This window comes from Gossypium hirsutum, chromosome A11 (genome assembly GCF_007990345.1).
Source record: "Gossypium hirsutum isolate 1008001.06 chromosome A11, Gossypium_hirsutum_v2.1, whole genome shotgun sequence".
In the NCBI taxonomy this organism is placed as follows: domain Eukaryota; kingdom Viridiplantae; phylum Streptophyta; class Magnoliopsida; order Malvales; family Malvaceae; genus Gossypium; species Gossypium hirsutum.
The window spans coordinates 3,336,615-3,362,039 of record NC_053434.1 but is presented as its reverse complement, the minus strand read 5'-3'; the positions used below and the strand labels follow the sequence as shown (position 1 = coordinate 3,362,039).

Genomic DNA, 25,425 nt, shown 5'->3' with positions numbered 1-25,425 from the left:
TTTTATTATTTTGGTCTAATTTTTTTATTATTTTAAATTTTAATCAAATTACTTTATTTTGTATGAAAATTGACTATTCTATTTAAAAACATATTATTTCATTGTCAATGTAGATTTAAAAAAATTATAAAAATTTTTAAACGAATTTTTAAAATATTTTTTTTTGCCGTTTAATGAATTACACATTAACTTCTATACAACTTGACATGTCAGTTCTGTTGAAGTGAATTTTGAATTTAAAAAATTTAATTTGAATAGATTTTAAATTTTGAGAATTAAATAATTTAAAAAAGTGACTAAAATAATAAAAAGGACAAACATTAAAAATTAAATTTATTATTATTCCATTATATATAGTAATAACATTTTTCGCATGGTAATCGTTAAATGGGTCGGATCATAATTTCAGCATTAAAAAAAATGTCAAAATCAATGTTTTTATAATTAAATTTAAATAAACTGAGATTTTTATTAGCTCTTGTTGTTGAAACTCATAAAATTATTGAGCGGATATCGGGTTTAATGAAACCATAAATAGCACGGCCATAGGCCATTTGATAAATCTAGTATTAAATACTACGACAAAGACAGTACAATAAAATTATGGCAATTTAATAATTAAAAAAACAGAATCAAAAAATAATTAAAAGAACAAAATTTAAGTTATATTATTCTTAAAATATTTATTACTGAATAAAGAATAAAGAGGGGTTATCATATTTGCAGTCATTTGATATTTGGCAAGATTTTGCTATTAGATTTCGTATTTATATATTTAGTAATTATATTTTAATTTGATCATTTTTAGTTCTTATATTTTTAAATTTTAAAAATTTTAGTTCTGAATAATTGATAACTATTAAATTCATTAAGTTAAGCTTTATCATTTTCAAAAATTGATATAAATATATTATCGCATATATAATGCTATGTCAATTTGTTATTTTCATATATTACTCATAAAAAATTAATTAATAAATTTAATGAAGATTATTTATGCTAAGATTAAAATTTCAAAATTAAAAAAATATAGCGACTAAATTCATAATTTTATACATAATACAAAACTAATAACATAATTTAATCCAACAATTTTAATTGCTACCATTTGGCCTGGACATTTGATATTTTATGTTTATTGCTTATTCATTTTGTAATATAATTTGTAGATGATTTAGCATATTTTTGTTTCCTTTTAATATTATTCTTTAATATGTTTAAAAATTGAAATGGTAGGTGGCCTAGTTGTTCTTTTTTTTTTCAATTTATTTTATCTTTGCATTATTTTTTTTAGAAACTTTTAATTAAATACTAATATGCAACTTAATAATTTATTATTTTTTTAAAAAAATGCTAAAATTAATAAAGCTTCATCCATGGTGGTGAGTAATAATTAAATTTAAAAAAAAAAAAAACAATGACAAAATTGAGACGTTTGAATTAATTCAAGCCAAAAGCCAGAAATTCTTGTGAAGCTTCGTGGTAATCAAGTAGCCACCAAGCTGGCTGCTTTTCCTCCTCACGGCCACCGTCTTGCACGACGAAGGAGCGTTTTCAATGCAGTAATCAACAACTCCGCCGCCACTGCCTCTTCTCTTTCCACCCCATCTCCTTAATAAACGCCAAATCACGCATCTCTTCCTTTGCCCTAACACCAAAATGGACACTTTACCTTGCTCTGCTGCCTCCACAATTACTGGACCCTTCTCCTTTCCTTCAACCTTCGCCACCTCAACGTCAACCTGCAGACAAATGTGTACATGCGCATATCCATTACTTCCTATACAAAATGCATTTCTAATGTAAACTTGGCTTAATAAATTAGGGATAATAATTTAGTAATTTTTTTAAAAGTTTTTTGAGCCAAACTAATTATCAGATCAATCAAGATACCTCAACCTGTTCTTTCTTTTACGTTTTTACCCTTAAAAGTGAAGTGAAATTAAAGTACTTACCCCTGGCTTGTTCATCTGACAAATATTTTTCATGGAGTGAAGCAATTGATGTGCCCTTGCATTACGCTTCTTATTAGACCACTCTGCATAATATCAAAATGAACTCGTCAATTATTTGAAATCCAACACCAACAAACTTAGAAATAAATCAATCAACAAAACTCTAAAATGAAGTAACGAATATGCACAGAGAGATCAGTTTATTCAAAGAAACTAATCATTTTAGAGTTATAGTATCATTTATATATATGTAAACATAATATTTAGGAAAAACCTCTTCTTCTGGGCTTGGCTACATGAAGAAGAACAATGGAATCATGATCTTGAATAGCGTAAGATAATGCCCACTCAAGCGCTGCCTTAGATTCCAGGCTCGAATCAACCACCACCATAACCTTATTCCCGCGCTCATTGCAGATAAGATTATCAGTATCGCCGCGCTCACCTAAGAACTCCGCTGCTTGCTGATCGTTTTCGAAGCAATTCGCGGCTGATTTTTTCCGCCGGAGAGACGGTGAGTGGACGCGAACTCGAGGCAGGGATCGGCCGAGGCTCAATTTTGGTGACCCAGAATGTGATCGACCCATGGTTTTTCACTTTTTTGAGTGGAAATTTAGGTGGGAAAATTGGTATATGCAAGGGCAGCCGACAAGTGGATATATGATTATAATGTGATCGTCCTCGGCACTTGTGTTGACTTTGCAACCGAATCTCCGTTACTCATTTTCTTGTTTGTTTCTTTCGTTTTCTTCGTGGTGGGGCATTTTTAAGGACGTGCCTGCCATCAAGATTGATGGTTATTAGTTGCAAGTCGGACAAGTCATATAAAATCCCTGACTTTATGTTAAAAATCAATCATATATCAATTTCATTAGAAAAATTATAAAAATTTATTTCCATATTAAAAAATAAATTATGTTATTCTAAGATATTTTATTTTATTTATTTAAAATAAATAAATTGATTTGATATTTATACTATTATTTACCTTATGTTTAGATTGAACAAAAATAATAATAATAAATAAATAAAAGAAAGCAATACCATTTCCCTTTTTTGAATAACATTTTTTATTTAAGAGGGTTTGAATATATTTATTTTCCCTTGAATTACTTAATTTTTAATTATCCTAAAAAAAAGCTAGTGAAAAAAAGTGATATTTCATATCAAATATCGATATTGTCCTATTAACCTTTTACGTAAATTATTTTATAGAAAGGGTAAAATATATTATAAAAAATCATTTCCTTATCTTTCTCCAATTTAACCAAACAAAAATAATAAAAAGTCTTTCGCTTTCCTTTTCTTTATTAAACAAAATAAACATAGATTTTTCCTTTTCCTTAACCTTCTCTTCTTTCCTTTCTTTTCCTTTACAAATTATTTATTCACATAGTGTTTCACGAATTAATTAAATATCAATTTAATTAAAAAATATATGAAATATTATTTTATATTTAAAATAAGTTATATCATTTTAAATTATTTTAGCCTTTTATTTTTTAAAATTAATAAATAATTTACCATACAAATTGCATTAATAAAATTTTAACTATATCAATTAATTGACATTTTTTTTGTAATAATTTTTTTTTATTATAAATAATTGGGGAAGAGAAATAAAATTATTTAGGACTGAACCTAAATTTTCATGCCTAAACTATAATAAGAAAATAAGAAAAAGAAACTCAACATACATAACTATGATACCAACAAATATTAGATGTAATAATAAAATACATGACCCTCTGGAAAAAAAAAACCAATTTTAACTTTGGTTTATTTTGCTCGAATTTAAATGTCATGACTTGAAACACTTTTAACAATTTATTACTTTTTGTTTCTACTTGCATCCAAGACCAGTTTCTAAAAACTTCTGTTTGATAATTTTAACAAATTGATTTATTTTATTTAGTAAAATTTACGATTTTTTGGGGGTTGAAAGTAAGCCAAAATATGAAATTTTATTAATTTTTTCTTTGAGAGCTAAGCATTTAACTAATAATTTTATTTACTATTTATTAGTGCTTTGTTCTTGGATGAAATGTACCTATTTGATTTGTACTTGGGTGGTAAGTTAAAAGAATATTTAAATAATCATTAGATTATTGCACAGTTATAATGTGAGTAAAAATATAATTATATAATAAATATATTTATAAATAAATAAATAAATAAAATTTTGATTGAGATGATAAAAATGTCTAAAATTATAATATTTTAGGTTTAAATTTATTTCCCTTATATAAAAGAGTTAAAAGAAATAAAAATACATTCAAATTATCATATTTAGATCAATTGTTAAAATAGTCACTTTTATTTTCTTTAAGTTACATTTTAGTCATTTACGTTAACGTGTTGTAACATTTTAGTCACTGAACCGTTAATTATTATTAATGATGTAACGGTAACTGATATGGCACATTAAATTATCATTTCAAACAAAAATTTTAAGTTAAATTTTACAATTGATTCCTATATTTTTTTTTCGTTTTGATCAATTTATTTTTCTTTATTTCCATTCTCTTCTACTTCTTCCTCTATTTTTCTTCATTCTTCATCTCTTTTAGCGTAAAAAAAATTTAATTGCTCAAAAAAAAAAAGGATTAATTATATAATTTAACCTAAAATTTTTTGTTTGAAATGATAATTTAACATGTCACGTCAGCTCATTATTACACCGTTAACAAAAATTAATGCTCAATAATTAAAATGTTGCAATACAATAACGTAAGTGACTAAAACTTAACATTTTAAATATAAGTGACTAAAGTGTAATTTGAAAAAAATAAAAATGACTATTTTGATAATTTATATGCAAATTGGAATATATATTATACATATATATTAAATGCTAGTACTTTCAAATAAAATAGTAGCTTTACGAAGGAAATAATCTCTCAAATCATACCAAGTAATATAGTAAATGAATAGATCTAATAATCTCTCCATCTAAGTAGATGTAATAGCCCTAATTTGACCCTGGTCGGAAAGAGGTTTCGGGACCACAAAATCAAGTCACAAAATTATATAAATTTTCTTTTCTATGTTTATTATATGTAAAGTTTCATGTGTGAAAATATCGTGTCTTAATTTTGTCATTTGAATGTGGAATTATTAAAAAGGACTTATGTGAGAAACTTGAAAATGTGATAGGTTAATTTGTAGTGGCCAAATATTGTATGGTTTAAAATATGGGGACTTGCATGTTAAATATTCCTTCCTTAAGTTAGTGGACGGCAAGGTTAGTGGATGATGGACATTTTATGCCTTTTATATTAATAAATTAAATGTTAAATGAATAAATAATATGAAATATGAACTTATATTAAAAGAAATGGGTGATAAAAACAAAGTTGGTTCATCTTTTTCTTCCTCCATTGCCATACCTAAAGAAAGAAAAGAAGAAATTGAAGTTAAGGCATTTGGTCACCTTTAAGTGGATTAAGGTATGTTAATGCTCTTTCATTGAAAATCTTTGTATATTTGGAGTGGTCATCAAGTATAGAAGCTAGCTCATGGCAAATGTTTTTGTAAAGTTATGAAGATGACATTCGGTCATGGATGTTTGTATTTCTTTGATGTTGTTTTTGATGTTTAGTGTATTGAGGGTTGATTATAGATGAGTTGAGCTTGGTAAAATTAAATGTTTGTGGCTTAATTGCTTAATGACAATCGGCTATGTTGAAATGCTAAATTAGTGCTAAATTGTAAGTATTTAATTGAGTGTTAGTCGAAATTGAGCTTATGATAGTAATTAGAATTTGTGAAATTTATGCATTTTGTGGTCCAAGTGTGATAAGAACCATACGGTTATGGCATGTAAGCATGAAGATTTGTGGATGTTTTAGAATTGGCCTAAGTGTTTTAGTCATTAATATATATATTGCCGAATGTATGCTTAAGGAATTCGTTAAGTACATTGTTGTTAAATGCTTGTTGTTTTTGTATAATTGTTGCCTAGCTACTAAATGAACTTAGGGTATTATGGATAAGTTTAAGAGTGGCATAATTGAAATGAAGTTTGCTTGTGCCGAATGTGATTTTAGTGCATGAATTAGGAGTTTAATTTCATTCGGTAACTCATACCAAATTGGGAGATAGTATTAAACATTAGTTTTATTTGTTAAATAATTGAAGTGAGCTTTGAATGGTTGTTTTGCTTATAATGGCCGAATGTGAACTTAAGTTTTGAATTACAATTGAAGCTTGTTAGTTAGATGATGTCCTTTGATAGCCCTTTTGATATTCGGTCGTTGTTAAGGAATTTTGAATTTGTTATAAATTTCTATGTTTTAATTAGCAAATTGAATTATTGAAGGTTGAGCTAATTATATATGTATACGTTTTATATGTACATTAATTTCTTAGTCTATGTTATTCGGCTATAATCGTCATGGTAGAATTTTTTTAATTTGTAAATTTGTTAATCATTAGCTCAAGAGCATCAAGGACAAAAGTCGGAAAAAGGGAAGACAAAACTAAGCGAATAGCCGTAGAATTATAGTCGTCGACAACTCTTAAGGTAAGTTTCTAGCATATAAGTTTAGTTATAATGAAGAATGATATGGAATACGGGTAAAGATGGGACTATGAATTGGTGTAATTACCTATAGTAAAATGATAAGGAATAAGTTACTTCTATGAGCCTTAGCCGATTGGTTATTAGAAAAGTGATATTTAAATTATGATTTGTATGTGATAATAAGAAGTACTTATATATGATGATATGTTTTAAACTCAATGGTAAGTTCTTAAGTAATTGAGTTTGATTCCTTTGTAAGTTTTAAGGTTTAAAACGGGATGAATATGAGTTATGTATATACGTTAAGGTCAATGACTTTTCTAAATGACGGCATATATGATATTATGTTTTAAATATGTGAATGAGAACTTTACAGAGTAAATTGTATAAATCTGCTAGGGACAGCAGCAGTAGCGTGTTTTGGAAAAATTACCATAAATTGTGGGAGTTGAGTTAAAGGCTGAATAAATTATGTAATTAAAGCTTGATACGTCTAGTTTCGTATAAAAGAAATCGTGTAAGCAAAGGGGTTGACGGTAATGAAATTTTCAAGGTTGTGTGAGACAGAGTCAGAATGGCTCTGAAATCCCCTGTTCAGTATTTGGAAAATCATCATAAATCGTACAAAAATGATTATAAGATAAAATTATATGATTAGACTCCTTAATGAGTCTAGTTTCAAACAAAATAAACGAAAACATATTTTGAATTCGGTACAATGAGAAATTAAACTCTTAGTGAAGAGTAGTCGAAGTAGTCAAGCAGTAAAATAGGGAAAACTTTAAGAAAAATCTGGTATTGATTGGCCAAACCGAAAATTCTAAAAATTTTGAGGATAGAGGATATACGAGTCTATTTTCATGGAAAATTAACGGCACATAATTTGGAATTTCGTAGCCCCAGTTACAAATAATTTAACGACTGTTGCTCAGGAAAAACAGCTTGTAGAGAATTTGTGGTTATGTTGTAAACATGGATAAAACTTGTTTTAGTTGCTCATAAGCTATTGATTAAACCCATACGTGAATTCTAAATTGTGATATTGTAAAATGATATATGAGTATTAGATGGATCTTTGATATTAAAATTTGTGAAATTGTAAGTTTATAAGTATTCGAATATGAAATAATAGTATGGCATGAAATTGAATTATTCATTGGAAAATGATAGATGTAGATTCAGCCAAGACAAAGTGTATACGTGAAAGTATATGTGGTATGTGAAGTATATTTGGATAATTGTGATGTGAATACATGAAAATTTATATTTTGATTTAGGATTTTATAAGATGAATGTGAACATGCATATATGTGATAAGGCCAAATGGCCAATATGATGAATGTGAACATACATATATGTGATAAGGTAGAATGACCAATGTGATGAACGTGGAAGTGTATATATGTGGCGAAGTCGAATGGCTAATGCGAAATGTGTATGAGATGGATATGAGGTAAAGCCGAATGGCTAATGCGAAACGTGTATGAGATGGATATGAGGTAAAGCCGAATGGCTAATGCGAAACGTGTATGAGATGGATATGAAGTAAAGCCGAATGGCTAATGTGAGATATGTATGAGATGTATATATATATTGTGGCCAAATGACAGACGGCGGAATGTGTGTTTTATTAGATATTTGATGAGGTAAATGAATTACAAAGATGATAGTCGATGTGAATGTTGTAACATGTGAATAAATTTGCATGAAACTCTATGATGTAAACCTGGGATTAAAGACCAGATGACCATATGTGGTGACTATGTCTAGGTTAAGACCTGCTGACTTTGTGTGGAGATTTCATCTGAGCTAAAGGTCTCGCCGATAATCCGAGTAGAGGTTAAAGCTATAAGACTTCGCAATAAGAATTGCTTATAAATATATTCAATGCGAAAGGTTAAACAGGTATGTACTCCAAGTTTATATGTGAGCTTGATCTGAACTAAATCATAAGGTAGTTATGTGATGCATACGTGAGCAATCTATGAGACTATTCCTATGATTATGTGACATCGGATCAGTGTGAGAGGTTATGTGAAATTATACAATATATCTATGTCACATGAGCTCACTTTTATGTGAAAGTTTATCTGCCTATTGTATATGATGAGATGTGCATATTCGGTAAAGGGATGGTATACCCGAAGGAAGAGTGAAATAAAAATACGAACAACTATGTTATAATTTGATTGTTATCTGTTGACACTGCTTAAAACTTACTAAGCATTGTAATGCTTACTCTGTTTACTTTGTTTCCTCTGTTTTATAGATCTCATTTCGAAGCTACAGGCTCGGGGATCGTCAGCAACTAGTCACACTATCACTATCCACTGCTTGTTACTGTTATGTTTTGAATTATTTTATGGCATGTATAGAATAGACCAGTGGCCGAAGAATATTTTGGTTAATGTATATAAGCCATGCGAAAATGACATCTTTTGAATGTGTACTTATAAAAGTTTAAATTGTATCCCTGACTGTCTTTAGTACTTATCTAAAGGAATGTTCAAAAAAATAAAAATAAAAAAATTTACTGTTCTGATATGAGTTTCAAGTCTGTAATGCTCCTTTACCTATTCCGGCGACGGATACGGGATTGGGGTGTTACAGTAGATCTGATCGTGGGTAGGGCCATTTAGACCACCCGGCCCGGCCCAAATTCAGTAAAAAATAAAAAATTATATTTTTTTTTGTTTTTTTAATGTTATTTTCTTATTGTTTTTTACTTATTTTACTATTATTTTATTATTATGTTGTCACTATTTTATTGTTATTGTTTAAATATTGAATAAAACTTATTTTATTGTTAATTTTGTTATTATTTTAAAGGTATTTATTAATTTTGTTATTATTTTAGAAATATTTGCTTGTTGAGTTACATTTATCTCAATGTTATTTAAGTCTACATATTTTTTAAAATTTATTTTTCAATTTGTTAAAAATATTTATTTTAATTTTTTTAATATTTTTGATGTATTATATATATTTAAAAATTATATAAAAATAATATAAAAATTAATACATGTGGGCCAAGTTAGGCCCGAGTTTTAGCATTCTTTATTTGGGTCAAACTTAGACAAAATTTAAGCCCATTTTTCAGGACGGGCCCAAGTCTGAGCTTAGTAAATAGACTTAAATTTTTAGTTGAGCTCAACTCGGCCCATTCCATGAGCACCTCTAATGCTAAGTAATACGGAAAAATAAATAGACCTAATAATCTTCCAATCATGCTAAGTAATATGGTAAATAAATAGATGTAATAATCTCTTAGTCATGCTAAGTAATACGGTAAATAAATAGATCTATATCCCCCCTGCAAAAATAATCATTCCAAGCTTTAATGGAAGAGCTTGAACAAAAATGGATGATCAGCGATACGAGCCAATAGCAGCTAAACTTAACGCGAAGTAAGCTTATTTCGAGGGACCATTAGGCAAATCAGAAGATTTTGAGGCACCTGATGGGTTCAGCTCATCCCATGCTTCAATCCATGTCACCATAGCATCTGCAAGCTTGTTAAAGTAGTCATCGACCTTGCCGAGTTTCGCCTTCACCTGATTGGCGATTTCAATGTAGCATTTTTTAACGCTGGTGCAGTCCTTCGGAAGGGTAACCGATTGGAAGAACGGGATCAACTCTTCTTGCCAGTAGATCCCTTTGTATTCTTTCCTAAGATTCACGAATGGGTTGCTTGCTTTGCTGTGCCAAATGTATGGCAATCCGGTCTTCACTCCCCATCCGAGGTGATCGCATATAACCTGCACGACAACGGACAAACTATTAACAACTGCAGTTTAATAAGCTGGCCATAAGACTATAACGGCAGCGACAAAGATAAGATACCTTGGTGCACCAGCCAGCCCACATATCATCGTATCGTCCAATAGGCTGGCCATCGCCCATAAGTCCAAAGTACATTGCCGGGCCGATCAACTCACGGTCAAATGCGAGATTCATACCACACATGGGAAACAAGGTTCCCTTAGGTATTGTCATAACAGCATCAACGTACCTGATCGGATTCAGACACGGTTTAGTCTTCGAAACAATAACATGCGATCATCATCGGTTATATATATACACATTATCAGTACCTGGTGTTCCTCTCAAGAGGCTTGACAAGCTGAGTTGGTGCGTCATAATCTGGGATGTTGAGCCAGAGACCGTGAGACACGGCGGTGGGAACACCCTCGCGGAGACTAAATGGGTACCCGCGAACAAAATCGGCACCAGCTCGGTATGGATCGTAAAGGGTGTTGAAGAAAAACGGAGTAGAGGGACTCAGAAGGTTCTTTATGTGCTGCTCCAATGCATTAATGTCTTTTCCAGATGGATCTTTAGCAACCTGTAAAAACCAAGCAGCCTCAAACTTTCAGATTCACAAATTCATCGGAACATAGCCGGAGCAATCAATTAGTGGAACAGAATCGAACATTTATAAAATTTAAGCTCTAAGATCTCCGTAATCGAACTCGGATACGAGGGTGTGGGATATGTATGGTAAATTTTTTCTAAATTTTTTCATATATACAGAAGACACAGATCAGTGCATGTTATTTGATGAACAATGCAAAACAGATTCGTAACGGATGGATTCATAATCTACCGGGGGGTGGGGGAAGCAATTGCAGATCCAAGTGCAAGTATCACAAAATTTACATTAAGAAAACAGATATTTTGAATTGAAAATTCAAGCCGCCAAAACACCAAATCAAATTACAAATTAATTCAAGATCTAAACAGAACAAAAAAAATCATCACTAATTTAACCCAGATCTCGAAAACCACCACTAATTTAAAAATGAAATCAACAAAACCAAGGATTAATAAATACATGAGAGATGAATATTGAGCTTACGAAACAATCGTCGTCAATGGTATAGATGTACTTCTTCTTGGAAACCATGTATCCAAAGCACCGACAAGCAGAGTCCTTGAAAGAGATGCAAGAAGCTTTAGGACCCAAAATCCTATTGATATCGTTCCTGTTGTAAAGCTCGTAATCAAAGCCTTCAGGAACTTTGATGGCCTTTGAAGGATCGCCATCTTGAACTATGATGAGATGGTAAGGTTGGAAAAAGGGTCTCCACATCTCCAAGAAATCCAAGTTCCTAATGGTGGGAATCACGATGTCAAGCTCATCTTTCAACAGCGTGGCTGGTGAGATAGTCGCTGGATCCGCCATTGATGAGAGCTTGGAGTTTCAGAGCAAAGCAAAAAAACCAAAACGAAGTAATGCAAAACCGAAATTGGGTGGGGAAAGGGGGGTGGAGGTATTTGTTTAAAAGGGAAAATAGCACGCGGATGGCACGTGCGAAGAAATAAGGTGACTGTTTGTAATAAAACAGCTTTACTAGATTCCCGCGTACACCTGTTTATGGCTGGTAATAAGTGGTCCTCCTGACGTGGTGGGTCCGACTCGATTTGAGTCGAATTTGGGTTAAAGTTTTTTTTATTTTATTTTTTATCTTGAATAGCTTGATTTTAAAAATATATGTATTAAATTTTAAATTAATTTAAAATATTTAAATATTAACATTAATATATAATATATAACACATTATGGTATATTCTTAATATTATGTAACAAATATATTTATAAAAGATTATTTTAAAATTAAATGAAATTTTAATTTAAATGATAAAAAATTAAATAATAATGTTTTAGATTTAAATTTTATAAAAGTAATATTAATTATTTTATAAAACAATTTTTTTTTATAATTATTCAATTGGATTGAGATTCAATTAAAAATTTAAACCAATTTAATAAACATTTTAAATAGTACTAGACTACATTTGGATTTGAGATAAGAAAATTTTTGAAATCCTATTATAATTCGGTAAGTCTCAACCGATTTACCAGTCAAATCAAACTTAGATCAAATCAAGTTTTATAAAATATGTTGTAATTTAAAATTACCTATATTTAAATTTAATTATATTTATAAGTCCACAGAATTTTGAATAATAATTCTCAACTGGACCCGGCTTGACCTCCTATTCATCTTATATTATTAAATGATAGAAGGGCAATGCTAGAAATGACATCAATTGAAGTGATTTAAAAAAACTAATAAATGTTCTTTCAATTTAATAAGAATAAATTTTAAAATGATAACTAAATAGTATTTAGTCAATGTTTGTATTAGTAATTGAAATTTTGATCCGAAATAAGACGGGTTTATCCTCCTATATAATAATTAAAAAAATTAGGATTATTATACTTTTTTACCACTATTTATCATCAGTAAAAGAAAATTCTAACAATAAAATTGGGACGTGCGAGGCCGGCATGGCCGACACGATGACTTGTCTGAAAGGTTTTGTCAACATGGGGGCGACTATTCCAATTTATACTTCAAATTCAAACTCGCCGGTTTAGGTGGCTTTGATATTCGTACTGACGAGTGTATAAGCCAAAAAAGAAGTTAGGCTAAGGAAGAACACGTGGCGCATTGGTAGAGGGAGGTCAACTTTTTTTATTTTCAGATCTAGGCTGGAAAATTCGAAATTGGGAAAAGTGACTGCTTTCAGTCAGTTTGAGGAAGAAATAAATAAAAGAATTAGTCAAACGGAAAGAAGTTGACGAGTGGACTGGATTCTGTTTTGCGCCAAAATTATGGGAGAAAAGGGCGAGCATTGATTTGATTGATAAATCGTATTAGACACGTACAAAACCGCGCCAAGGGGTTTACTCAAAGACTCATTATTTGGTATATTTGATTTGTTAGTATATTCCTATTTGATACATTTTATACATTATTGGAATGTTACTCTATTTCTATTTTAAACGAGTAGTTTGACGAGTAACATTTTAGTATATCTCTATTTTTTATATTTTGTTAGTTTATTTTTATTTAACGAGATACAGAAAGTTCTATTTTGGTTCAAATATACTTCATAATGATTCGAATTCTATCAATATAATCGAACAATAATATGTCAATTTACAGTACGTCAATAATTGTATTTATGACAAGTCAAAAAATAAATTAAATCGACATTTCATGTCTAATATTAAACAAAATCAAATTTCGTTTTTGGACCTTTGAATATTCAAGATTACAAGACTATGCTTTTACATTTCAAATAGCATGAAATTAGGATACATCCAATTTGATAAAATATCATCCCATTCTAGAATGTGAATATGATCGCAAACGGTTATGGCGGAATGAGTGAAATTCAGTCTGATAATGTCAGTTTTTAAGCATGGATCAAAATCCAGGTTGGTTTTGAAGAAGATGATGGTAATTGGTGATGATGCGGCAACAAGGACAATTTTGCAGGTGGGGTGGCAAGCAGCTCTTCCAATGAAGATTGATTTTTTATTCCAATTCTTTCTATACATACATTACATACATACATACACGCATGCATGCATACGTCATACATAAATACATACATACATACAAACATACATACAACCAAGAAATTTCAAAATGTTTAAACCTGATCAGCATGAAGAATCAATGGCCTACAATGTGTGAAGATCTACGTGCTTCTTATCCTACATTTTTGTTTGTGTGGTTCAATTATGAGCAAAAGAACTTGGAGCATAGTAAGAGAAGAATGACGGATAACAATGGCCGTTCACTCTCCTCCAACCCCCCTCCCCCCCAAAACAAAAAACAACAAAAAAATATCAATCAATTAATGATCAAAGTGAAAGACATTGTACCCTATCAGGTAGATTCCTAGGCATTGGTAGTCCGATAACATATCTTTGGGAGAATTTGCGAGGACTCAAATTTGAGGACAATGAGGTCTCAGCCCCGTCAGCTTGCACCCGGCTATGGAACTTGGCAAAACGATTGATGACTGAAACCTTTTCTAGATCCTGACATTCCAGTCTCAAGTCCAAGATTGAGGCTCTCTTGTCCAGACTGCTTAAATACAGAGCAAATATTAGACACAACAACAAAATCATGATTAAGGCAAAACCATAAATGGTTGCTGCATTGACCAAACAAAGCAAAGAAAATGATCCAAAAGTAGACAAATAAATAGAGGTGCAGTCTAGCCTAGACTTGGCAATATTAGTTAGATATGACATAAAACACAATAAGAATGCACAGATTACTAGGTTTAGTCGAGCCCCAAGCAAAATATTACTTCTAAAATAAAGCAAATCAACAAACTAAAATTCTGAATTCAGACATGTTGACACACCCCATGAGACAACAAAATAATTAAACTGAATGGGTGGTCTGTAACGGAAGTACTTAACACAAAATGTTGAACTTCAAGACTCCTAAATATACACTGGATGAGATATTATGCATGAAGATGAATGGTAAAAAGTTTATGCAAGTTACCTCTGTAAATCGTTTTCCAGCTTCTTTGCCCTGATGATGAACTCTTCTGCAGCCTTTAAGATGGATTGATTTCTCTCCTCCCTAAGCTTTTTAGAGAGGCTAAAAGCAAATAGACAAGAAAAAAAATCATCAGTAAGATGGTATGCTCACAAAAAAGAAGATGCTCAAGGATTTCAGAAATAATTAACCAGTTCTTACATGCTTCTGCTTCCAGGAGGAACAGCTGTATTACTTTCAGGTATATATGCCGTGCTGCATGCATCCCCTAACACTGATCTAGAAACAAAATAGGTCAGAGTCTCATAGTTTTTGCTGGCATCTGCAGAAAGAACTACTCTTGGAGGAGCACGAAGTAGTTGCTGCATAAGCCGTGTTGTCAAAACAAGCCTTCTTTTGGATTTAAAAACTGGCGGCCAATCTTCAATCATTTCAGATTCATCCTCAACCTGCAATTAAGATCAATGTCTGTAAGCTGAGAACTCTCGGAGTTTTAAGAAGGAAAAACAAACAATCAGAGCTAACATTGAACACACCTTCTCAATCAACCAATTTGCTGCATGAGCCCATTCCATTTCTGCCACACTGTAATCAATAGAAAATTCCAAAAAAAACAAAAAACAATAGGATAGTGAGAGGAGAGCAATTATTTTTTGCATGTTAGCAAATTATCAATCAGAAAATTTTGAGCACTTTGGACCATCAATATGTATAATGTTAAAAGTAATTGCAACAAACGGGAGATTGACTCCACTCACCTGATGTTCTGAGGCCCTTGAGAACCTTGAGTCACCTCTCTATGCCATGGTAGAAACTCAAACATCATACTTTTGCGCTTCTTTGCTCTCGCAACAACCAAATTCTGATTTGCAATATCAGGTGGCAGTGAGTGAGGGGAGATGTACTCACTTGCTATTGGCATAAAGTTTGAGCTTTCCCGGTTATCCATCAGACTAGCATCAGCAACGGTATTAATCTGCTTACTTGAATGAACAGGCAACCTGTCAGAAGCCCAACCAACAATGGATGCTTTTTCTGTAGCATTCATCATGGCAATTTTCCGAGCATCATATATGGGCAAAATTTTCCCGTTTTTAATTGCCCCACACTGATTAAACCAGGATGGAGCCATCTCAGGACTGATCTGAGAGTGTTCAACCCTGATATTAGAAGCTGAATTATTAGAATTGAAGAAATGTTGGGGATCATTCCGAACAAATGCCAACATATTATTAGCAGATAACTGTGTCTCATGGTTATCTCCAGTGTTTGATAAAGAGCTCAGCATTTTAGAATCTCCAGAAGGAACTGAAGTACGGTTAACCAGGGCATCTCTCATCGTAGTACTGGATCCATAAGATAACTGCTCTGCACCCTGGGAACTTTCCTGCTGAGCATCCAAATCAGAGTCTGGAGGTAGACCTTTAAATTTTTTAACACTCCTTGGATCAACCTCTGTATTTCTCAAGGCCTGCACCTGATGCAACAATGAATCATTCTGACACACAGCACCATCTGGTCTTAAAGAACGGCCAAAAGCTTCAATGTCTCTTTGCATTCTTACAGGATTTTGGATGGCATTATTCTCCGGTAATCCCAGTTGGGCTTTTTCTGGCTGCTCTTCTCCAACAAAGCTTTTTGGTTTAGCAAAGCCTGCAGGGAACTCAGATTGGCCACTATTTCCTGCCCGGGCAATTTGATCATCTAGCTTCTCTGATCCAGGAAGAGTTTTTTCTGAGTTACTATTTGACTGTTGATGAGGATTCAACAAATTTTGTGACGCCTGAGAGAACTGAGTTCCTAATAGATATTCTGGGGCTGAGATACTGGTCCAAACATTGGGCATTTGTGTATAAGCACCATGCTGAGAAGATTCAGCAGTGGCAGAGGGTTGGGAAGCTGGCATAGCCTCCAACACCGGAAACTGCTGACCTGAATCCTGTGCAAGGTTTTGTTTTCCAGTGCTACTACTAGGAAAAGAAGTCTCTGAAGAAGAAAAGTCGTCATCTGGAGCAGTTTTATGTTTGCGAGGTGCTGATTTGCCACCCAATTGACTAGTTCGAGCTCTCTCAGAAGAGTCATCAATCTGCTTTGACTCAGATGCCAACCCAACAAAAGGTGCATTGACAGATTCACTTGGTGTTATCTGTCTACCCGCACCAATAAAATGCTGGCTTTGAAGATGACTTTTTAAATAAGAATAATCAGAGGTAAAACCCGCAGAAACATTGCCCTGGATATTATACTGAGAACCTTTATTGCCGGTTAGACCAGAAACACTTGAAACATTATTCATAATATCTTCTTGGGATGCTCCATGAGTCGAGGACTGACCAGAAGCTGTTGAACCCAACCATGTACGATCCTTCCTTCCTACCTCAGAAGAAACATGAACTGAATTTAAAGAATTAACTCCTTGCAGAGAACTCTGAGATGAAATTACACGATCTGGAATAGTAAACCTTTGAGATGGAGGACCCAGTTTTAAACCAAAACCCTGAGATGCAGAAGGCTTATTATACTCAAATTGGCCTACAGATCCATCAGAATTCTCTGCATCTGGCATTTCAGATGATTGATTGCATTCAGAAGAGCTCAAGTGTGTTGCAGTACCATGTTCCCTTGGCTGATCAACTTTTTGAAGAAGCTCCAACATATTTTTACTGCAAAATTTTGAAAACTCAGGGCACAAGAAAAAGTAAATAGCACAAATGTAATAGAAAGGAAAGCAGAATTGTTGGCTTTACCATATTTCAAATGTCATATGATGATGAATGAGTTTTTACTATCATAGCTTAACAATCCAAAAGACTATATCTTACATATCAGTAACATCCACAATAAGAATTGAGAAAAGCAATATTCAAGTCGAGCTAAAAATTGAGAAGTACAAAACATTCGCCTACCTATTTGAAGCTGTCTTGTTTGGCATAAAACCACCAAAAGATCTCTCACATGAACCAGGATTTGAGCTTCTGGAAGGTACCTCGTCTACTTGAATGCCCTGAAAACAACCCTAATATGCAGAAGAAAGTTAATAAAAGAATGTTTGATCTTCTGAAGGCTACATTAATAAAAGAAAGTTAGGCTATTTCAAACCATTAACATATATGGCCAAACAAAGAAAATAACCTTTTCAGTGTCTGTAGACTCTCCAGCAGCATGACAAGTATATTTTGACTGCCCAAAATATCCTTGGTCATGAACTTTGGATCCTTGGGAAACATTGGGTCTTCCCTGCATTTGTGTGACACTTTTATTTCCATAAGAATGTTCAACCTCCGCATTCAGATCCCCCATAGGATGATACTGAAAGTTACGGGTTCCATAAGGTTTATGACTAACTTGAACAGATGACTTCTGTTTTGCTCCCTGTGGATCATTTGCATCCAACCAGACATTTTCTCTATTGCCACCAGTGGAAGTATGGTGGGATAAGTTACGGCGAAAACTGTCATTTGAATTTTCTTTGACATTGAGGTTCTCCATATTTGCTTCAGACAGTCCCTTGTCCAAGTAATTATTTCCAGAGGAATCAAAAGCTTGAGGACTCTTATCCAGATTTTCCTTAAAATTTGCTGGCACCCTGCTTAATCCAGAATTTACTTTAGAATCAATACTTCTCCAAAGAGTAAGATTATGGCTGTTTGGAAGCTGCTGGCTGCTCTCCTTGGTGACCCTTGTGGTTCTTGAATCTGTTATTGCAGCAACATTATCCTGATCAAAACCTTCCCGATTCACCTCTGGGCTTCCCAAGCTGGAATTCACATTCCGTGATTCAGGATGATCAAGAGCAGAACCATGACCTCTCTCATACATAGAACCTATGTGATCATTATTCTGAGACGACTGCAACGAGCTTTCAGCATCCTGACTTTTTGATATGGCACCACCACTACGTGATGCAGACTCAACAAAGTTCCAACTGTTTGGCTTATTGTGGATTTGACCATGAGGATCATATGCAGCTATGGCTTGGGGACTTGAAATGCTCCTTGCACTTACTTGCACATCAGGACTCTGAGCAACATTTTCTAAGAGTTGAGCACTTTCAGCTACATTCTTTTGTAGAGGACTCTGATATGACCATTTGCTTTGTCCTTCTGTTAGCTGTTGAACAGACCTCTGAGGGGTATCATTATGCATCCTCATCTGTTCATTTGTAGTCTGAACTCCTGATTGTTGAACCCCAGGAACACTACAAAAGTCAAAATTGATATTGGCATCCATAGACATGGGAAAAGGCTTAGAGTTAAAAGTCAGGGCCTTTTGCAAGTTGTAATCAGTCAAAGGGGATAGCTGTTTGCTGACGTCATTGACAGTTGATACAGGCATGTTCCGATTTGGAGGTTCACAATTCTGCATACCCAAACCACTCCACTCTTCCTGTACCCCTATTTTATTACTCGGTGTTTCTGCTACAGCAGACTGCATAAGAGCACTCCAGCTTCCACTTTGCAGAGAAGGAAATCCCCCTAAAGAGTCTGTAGCATCCAATACTGAACCCGAGTTGGTGCTCTTTCCAAAGATATCCCACATACTGTCATCTGAACCAAACAAAATCTTTTCTTCAGTTGGATCCAGCATAGCCACATTCTGGGAGGAGGAAACCTGAACTGCTGCCTTCTCCAGGGATGCTTCTGGAGGACTGCAATGTTCTTGCCTCCGAGAAGACTGTTGCATCACAGCATTTTTTGGCTGGATAACCATTTGCTGCAAGTTTTGTGAATGAATACTATTTAAACCTTGCACAGGCACATCCCCAAATACATTTTTACCCTGATCATGCTGTCTAGAAATCAAAGTTCCATCTTGCAAGCCAACTTGATCTGAAAACATAGCAGACTGATTACCCGGAAAGGGATTACTGCTAGCAGGCACCTGCTGTATTAAAGGTTTATCCATTTGAGAAGAAGAATATTGATATGGATTTCCTGTTGCACCAGTGGTAGAAATCCCATAAAATGACTGATCAACCTGTTGAGGAGCCAATCCCATCAAATGCTTCTGCCCTTGTTCAGGGGAAAACATAAATCCATCAGAGGATCCCTGCATGGCTGGAGAGGCACCATGCTGTAGCCAATTTGCATTTGGCGTCATGTGCTCAGACTGCCAGGTATGATTTGAAACATCACGGACAGGAACACCATTGATTGGAGCTGGAGAAAGACTGTCTGATACCTGATTCGTAGAGCTCAACTGCCTTGCTTCTGGTAGGTGAAACTGTGGCTTTGGAAGTTGTTGTCTCAGTAATTCTTGCATTATAGCATGTTGCTGTAACAGCTGCATGTCAGTCATACCTGATTGCTGCCTGGGCAAGGATTGGATCATGGCAGGATGCTTTCCGCTAATTGGTTGTTGCCCTCCAAAAAAATCATAATTTTTGGGAGATTCAGTAGGTTCTAACCTTGATGAATTTTTTTTATGAAAATCAGGGCCATTTCCTATTGGTGAATCAAGAACTGATAAGCCTCTAGATGACGTATCCACTCCTAAAAAGTTTGTTTCATTCTGCCTTGCTGGGAAAGCCTGATGCCCTTGTATATAGCCATTTGCAGTTGGTGATTGGTTTTGCAATTGACTTCTGGCAAAGTCAGGCCTCAGACCTGATTGACTGAAGTAAAGCCCATGCTGCAGGCTTGAAGACTGACCACCATGTCCTCTGTCAGACTCTGCTAATGCCAAAGGAAAATATAATAATGTCAAATTAAAAAGTAGTTTAGAAGCATGTAACAACAATGGCTTAATATCTCGGTACAATAATTGTTGTACCAGAGCAAGTAGAGACTGAAAAACAATCAAGATGCCTTAATTATTACCTAATTGATGAACACTTAAATTCTTCAAACTGGAAACAAGAGGCCCACCAACTTGTCTCTGGCTTCCAACCCAGAGACTGTTACTTAAGCCAGGCCAGGTACCATCGATAACCTGTGATTGATGCTGGCCCTGGGAGAAACTCTCTTGGCCAAGGAAATTATGGATCCTGTCTCCAACTTCGTTCCCAGGCATAGATAATCCAGCCAAAACTATTCGGCAGCTAAATTTTTGTGAGAAGAAAATTACTACCTACAAAAAAAAAGAATTAAGTTAAAGTTTTCACGTGCCTGAAATTCCATTATAGGGCACACAATCATATGAATCCTTCATTAAATCAAATTGTAATTAGAAACATAACTCGTCTATACATTTAAAATTCACTCCAGATGCCATATTTCAAAAGATATTAGCTATTGAATAGTAGATGATCTTCCAACTCCTCAAGTCAAGCTAGGAACTCAAGTATTTAGCTAAAACAGCTATGCTTCAACCTTAGGTACAAGCAATAAGAGATTCTGTGAAGCCTCCCATCAAAATACAACATTTTGGGTATTGAATGAAGAATACAAGTCCATTGAACAAACATTAATCAAATTCCATCTAGGCTCAACACAGAGATATAGAAGGGAGCGGACAATGAAGACCCAGTAAACACTTACCAAGGAAAGAAGAGACAGATGTATTTCCAGTATGGAGCAAGAAGAACCAAGTACAAAAACCTCACCCAACCAAGGTGAATAATCACTCATTGTCCACAAAATAGCCACCAAAGTGGAAAACCACACAAACATTTCCGTATAAAACCTTCACTTTTTTTGCAATCAATCTAACTCCTAATACAATATTAACTCATGAAGCTTGACATCCTCCTCCAGCTAGCTACTATAGTATAGACTTCACAAATAATTTTACTTCCATTCAGACTTTAATTAGCCCACATTCCCTTGCATTCTTAAAGCTTCTTAAATTGGTATCTCAACCCAACCAAGGAAGCAGAATGAGGAAAGACAACATCCTGTATGTAAATTGTTAGTAAGCACATTCCTGAATACCCTAAACAAGGGTGAGGAGCGTTCTGATGCTAAATATACTGAAAAGTGCTTACTCTGAATTCATCATAAGTGGCAAGTTGTTCACAACCTAATAATTAAGTTTCTTATTTCTTCACTCCAACAATCTAATGCCACTTTTTTGTTTGTTTTCTTATTTATGTTGCATTCTTGTTAATGGACATGAAAAAAGTAAAGAGTAAAAATACAAGCTTCAAAAGTTCATATAGGTCAAATTAATGAAGGTAGAGCTCACTAGATCACAAAATTCAGATGTACATAAAATAAGCACGGTCTGGCAAACCAAATAAATAAAGATACGGACAGCAGAAAGCTAGTACTAAAACCAAGTAAGCATCAGCGAATGGGAAAAAGAAAACAAAAATGAACATTAAAAGCATCAAAGACTACCCTAGCAAGCTCAATGAACTCCAAATACCATAAAAAGGAAAAGGACATTCAAAAAGCAACCAAAGCAGCCACTAAATGTGAAATACTAACATAAATCCACTACTAATGAGAAATATCGGAAACTAAATTAAATATAAACGCGAATAAATCAGAATAAAAATTGCATACCCTTTCACAGAGCAGGAAGAAAAGAACTATCATAACTTCAGCTCATTTTAAGCTTTGCAACTGCTCAAAATAACATTTCCCCAGCATAACCCATTTTCAATACAATCAAACAAACACGAAAACTCAAAATTACGTAAAAGAAACTCAAATTTCTAACCAATACAACAAAAGATCGAACAAAAAGCAAGTAATTCCCACCACAACTAAACAACAACATAAATAATATTAACTGCCCAGCCCTAGAATACCAGAGCCCCAACACTAACGCAAATGCAGCAGCTCGATATGTGTTGAACAAACAAAGGCATTATAGTTTCAGGAGAAAGAAAGAAAGAGATGTGGACTTACAGTAAAGTAGTGAAGAACTAAGCTCGAAAAAAATCGATCTTGAAGAGTGTCAAAAAAATTCTGGAAAATTTTAAATAAAAAAAAAGTTAGGGTTTGAAAGCGAAAGAGATTTTTTTTTCTATCTTTTTAGCTGGGAGAGAGAGATAAAGTGATTTAATTAATGCGAAGCTTTCAACGATCAGAGAGAGGAGCAAAATGAGGTTTGGACCCGAAGGTGAGGTTTGGAGTCGAAGCTTAATAAGGATAGAATTACAGAATTATGCAAATGTTCGGGCAACCGAATTAATCAGTACCCATTTAATCAAATGGGAAAGTATGAAACTTATCTAAAGCTACAACAAAACCCCTCTATTATACCTTGAACGCATAATGACATTTTAAACCCTCAACTTAGGTTAAAAAAATCAATATAGCGCTTTTTTCTCTTTTCGTTTTATTTTGCTTTCATACTTTTAATTTTTGTCAAATTGATCAAATACAAATGAAAAATTGATGTGACATTCAAGCGCTAAGGTGGTATCTTCTATAATTGTTCATGTGTGTTTATTATTGATAATATATTATTTTGCCTTGTATATTACACTAACAAATAATTGCAGAAGTTGAAAGTCTAAAATGTCATTATATCTATCTTGAATTGCATTTTAGTTTTTTTACTAAAAATATGGTAAACTAACCCTTATATGGTAAATGAGTGAGCAAAGTAATCCCTCTGTTAAAATTTGGTATTTATATAAGATATAATAATAAATTTAGTTTTTAATCTTTACACATTTATTCAATTTAACCCCTATTCTTAACAATACTGACCCAATAGAGGAGTAGGGGTCAAATTGAATAAATTTGTAAAGGTTGAAGGTTAGATTTGCTATTATACCTTATATAAACACCAATTTTTAATGGAATGGTTGTTTTTCTCTCTCCTCTAACATATAAGGACTAATTAGTACATTTTTCAATAAAATGACTAAAATGCAATTTAAGGTCCAATATAAGGAGTTTTTTTGTTACTTTTACCTGAAACCTACCAATGTTGGTAAAAGTGTCATAGAGGTTATTGTATTAGGAATCTATTACATTTTCCTCCATCTACTCAAAAAGGGACAAATTAATCTTTATATATTAAATCAAAACTAAAAAAATAATTTATTCATTGATCTAACCTATATGGATTAATTTGCTTATTTTTTAAGAGTAGAAAATGTAATATTTCTCTTAATCTAAGGCTTAGTGTTTGATATTTGAAAATATTCAACTACCCTCAAATATATATTAAATAGAATATATATATTAAATGAAAACTGAAAAATATTTGTACTCTCTCTCTCAATGAGTATCACGTTTTTTATGATTTTTTAAAAAATTTAATATAGATTGTTTTAGATATTTTAATTAATGGCTTAAATTAACATTTGACCATTGATTTAGTATATTTTCTTAATTTGATATTTATGATTTTTTTCTCATCTTAATATTTAAAATTTTTTTCTTTTGAATAAAACAAAGGTTAAAAATATCGGGAGTAGTCCCTGTACAGCTACTATCCAAAACCAGAATATGCTCCATTGCAACGGCTTCTCATTGTCGATCCAAGCTAGATCGGAATCTCCGAGCCACAGCTATGCTCTGTCGCGCATTCCCCTCGTTCATTAGAAGCCTCACAGCAGCAGCGTTGTTCGATTCCACTACGATATTCCGGTACCCATGCTTCCACAGCAAGTCCAAACCATCCAGGATCTGCCATAACTCCGCTTCTAATACCGAGCAGCGTCCCAGCCCAGGCTTCTTGTATATCCCCACAGCCACTTCCCATTCTTATCCCGAACCAACCCTCCAGCAACAGCTGCAGCCTGCACGGTCGGATGATCTCCATGCTCCATCAGTGTTAAGCTTCACGGAATTATCCGCTGGAGGTTCCCATCCTGTTGAGATCCTTCTACACGTGCCATAAGAGACACGAACCAAAGCATTCCTTTTAACAGATTTCGCCCAACTTACACAACCCGTTATAATGCTGACAGCATTACTATGTATACCAGCAAATAAAAATTGGTTCCTTTCCTTCAGTATTTCCATACAACAATCCCAAATAGGGTTCCCCAGTCCATATCTTCAAAGTCTATTCTCCATGTGTTAGAAAGATTGTTGAACAACCACTGCACTAACGAACTAGATAAAAACTCATTAATCATCAACCTTCGAGGAAGAATTTGGGACCAGATCGTGCGAGCTAAAGGACAATCTGGCAAAACGTGCAAAGCGTCTCCTAACACGTGTCCGCAACAGCCACAGGAGGGGTCATTAGAGAACCCTCTACGACATCCCTCGCTGTTCGTCAAAATGCGGCCATTCAAAACTAACCAAAAAAATAAACGGATTCGTTGGAAGCCCTTATATTTCCACGCCAAAGACCAAACCTTACTACTTTTTTCCCAAGAACCTTCAACCAGTTAGAACAGGCTGATCGGACCGTGCGCATGCCGTCCGTATTCCATTTCTAGACCAAACGATCAGGAACCGCATCAGGGGTGGGTGGTGGAATGGCTGCAACAAGCTCCAGGTCTTCCTTGCACAAAATCCGTTTCCAACAATCCCAGTTCCAATCCCCTGAAGCAGTCACAAGCTCCTTGAGAGTCAAATCAACGTCACCAGCTGGATCATTAGGGACCCCTTCAACCCGCGTTCACTAATCCAACAATCCGTAGATGCTTTAATGCTTTCCCCATTCCCAACCGACCAGTATAAATTCTCCTTCGAGCGGGGCCAAACTTGAGCTAAGAATCGCCACAAAGAAATAGTTTGTGCGATGAATACTATCCAGATAGGTACTG

The 25,425-nt window shown here is 33.8% G+C and overlaps 3 protein-coding genes across 7 annotated transcripts; all 3 read right to left on the bottom strand.

Annotated features, from left to right (window-relative positions):
- Window positions 1–1,306: 1,306 nt before the first annotated feature.
- On the bottom strand, window positions 1,307–2,690 carry LOC107912107 (uncharacterized). Its single transcript, XM_016840164.2, has 3 exons — window positions 2,230–2,690; window positions 1,956–2,038; window positions 1,307–1,742 (listed from the first exon to the last, which is right to left on the bottom strand). Exons 1-3 carry the CDS (start codon window positions 2,540–2,542, stop codon window positions 1,446–1,448), a joined length of 693 nt encoding a protein of 230 aa, XP_016695653.2. The 5' UTR covers window positions 2,543–2,690; the 3' UTR covers window positions 1,307–1,445.
- A 7,018-nt stretch (window positions 2,691–9,708) lies between these two features.
- On the bottom strand, window positions 9,709–11,826 carry LOC107912108 (probable UDP-arabinopyranose mutase 2). Its single transcript, XM_016840165.2, has 4 exons — window positions 11,339–11,826; window positions 10,575–10,825; window positions 10,324–10,492; window positions 9,709–10,238 (listed from the first exon to the last, which is right to left on the bottom strand). Exons 1-4 carry the CDS (start codon window positions 11,663–11,665, stop codon window positions 9,894–9,896), a joined length of 1,092 nt encoding a protein of 363 aa, XP_016695654.2. The 5' UTR covers window positions 11,666–11,826; the 3' UTR covers window positions 9,709–9,893.
- A 1,965-nt stretch (window positions 11,827–13,791) lies between these two features.
- LOC121209637 (uncharacterized) lies at window positions 13,792–22,913 on the bottom strand. 5 transcript variants are annotated; one of them, XM_041080605.1, is made up of 10 exons: window positions 22,595–22,884; window positions 20,618–20,867; window positions 17,931–20,470; window positions 17,705–17,814; window positions 15,557–17,461; window positions 15,335–15,383; window positions 15,000–15,247; window positions 14,802–14,900; window positions 14,165–14,369; window positions 13,792–13,993 (listed from the first exon to the last, which is right to left on the bottom strand). In XM_041080605.1, the coding sequence occupies exons 2-10, from the start codon at window positions 20,808–20,810 to the stop codon at window positions 13,961–13,963; spliced, it is 5,382 nt and encodes a 1,793-aa protein (XP_040936539.1). In that variant the 5' UTR covers window positions 20,811–20,867; window positions 22,595–22,884; the 3' UTR covers window positions 13,792–13,960. The 5 variants fall into 5 exon arrangements, with proteins under 5 accessions (XP_040936539.1, XP_040936542.1, XP_040936540.1 ...); XM_041080608.1 differs by having other exon boundaries at window positions 17,705–17,802; XM_041080606.1 differs by having other exon boundaries at window positions 20,618–20,863; window positions 22,595–22,880.
- Window positions 22,914–25,425: the final 2,512 nt, after the last annotated feature.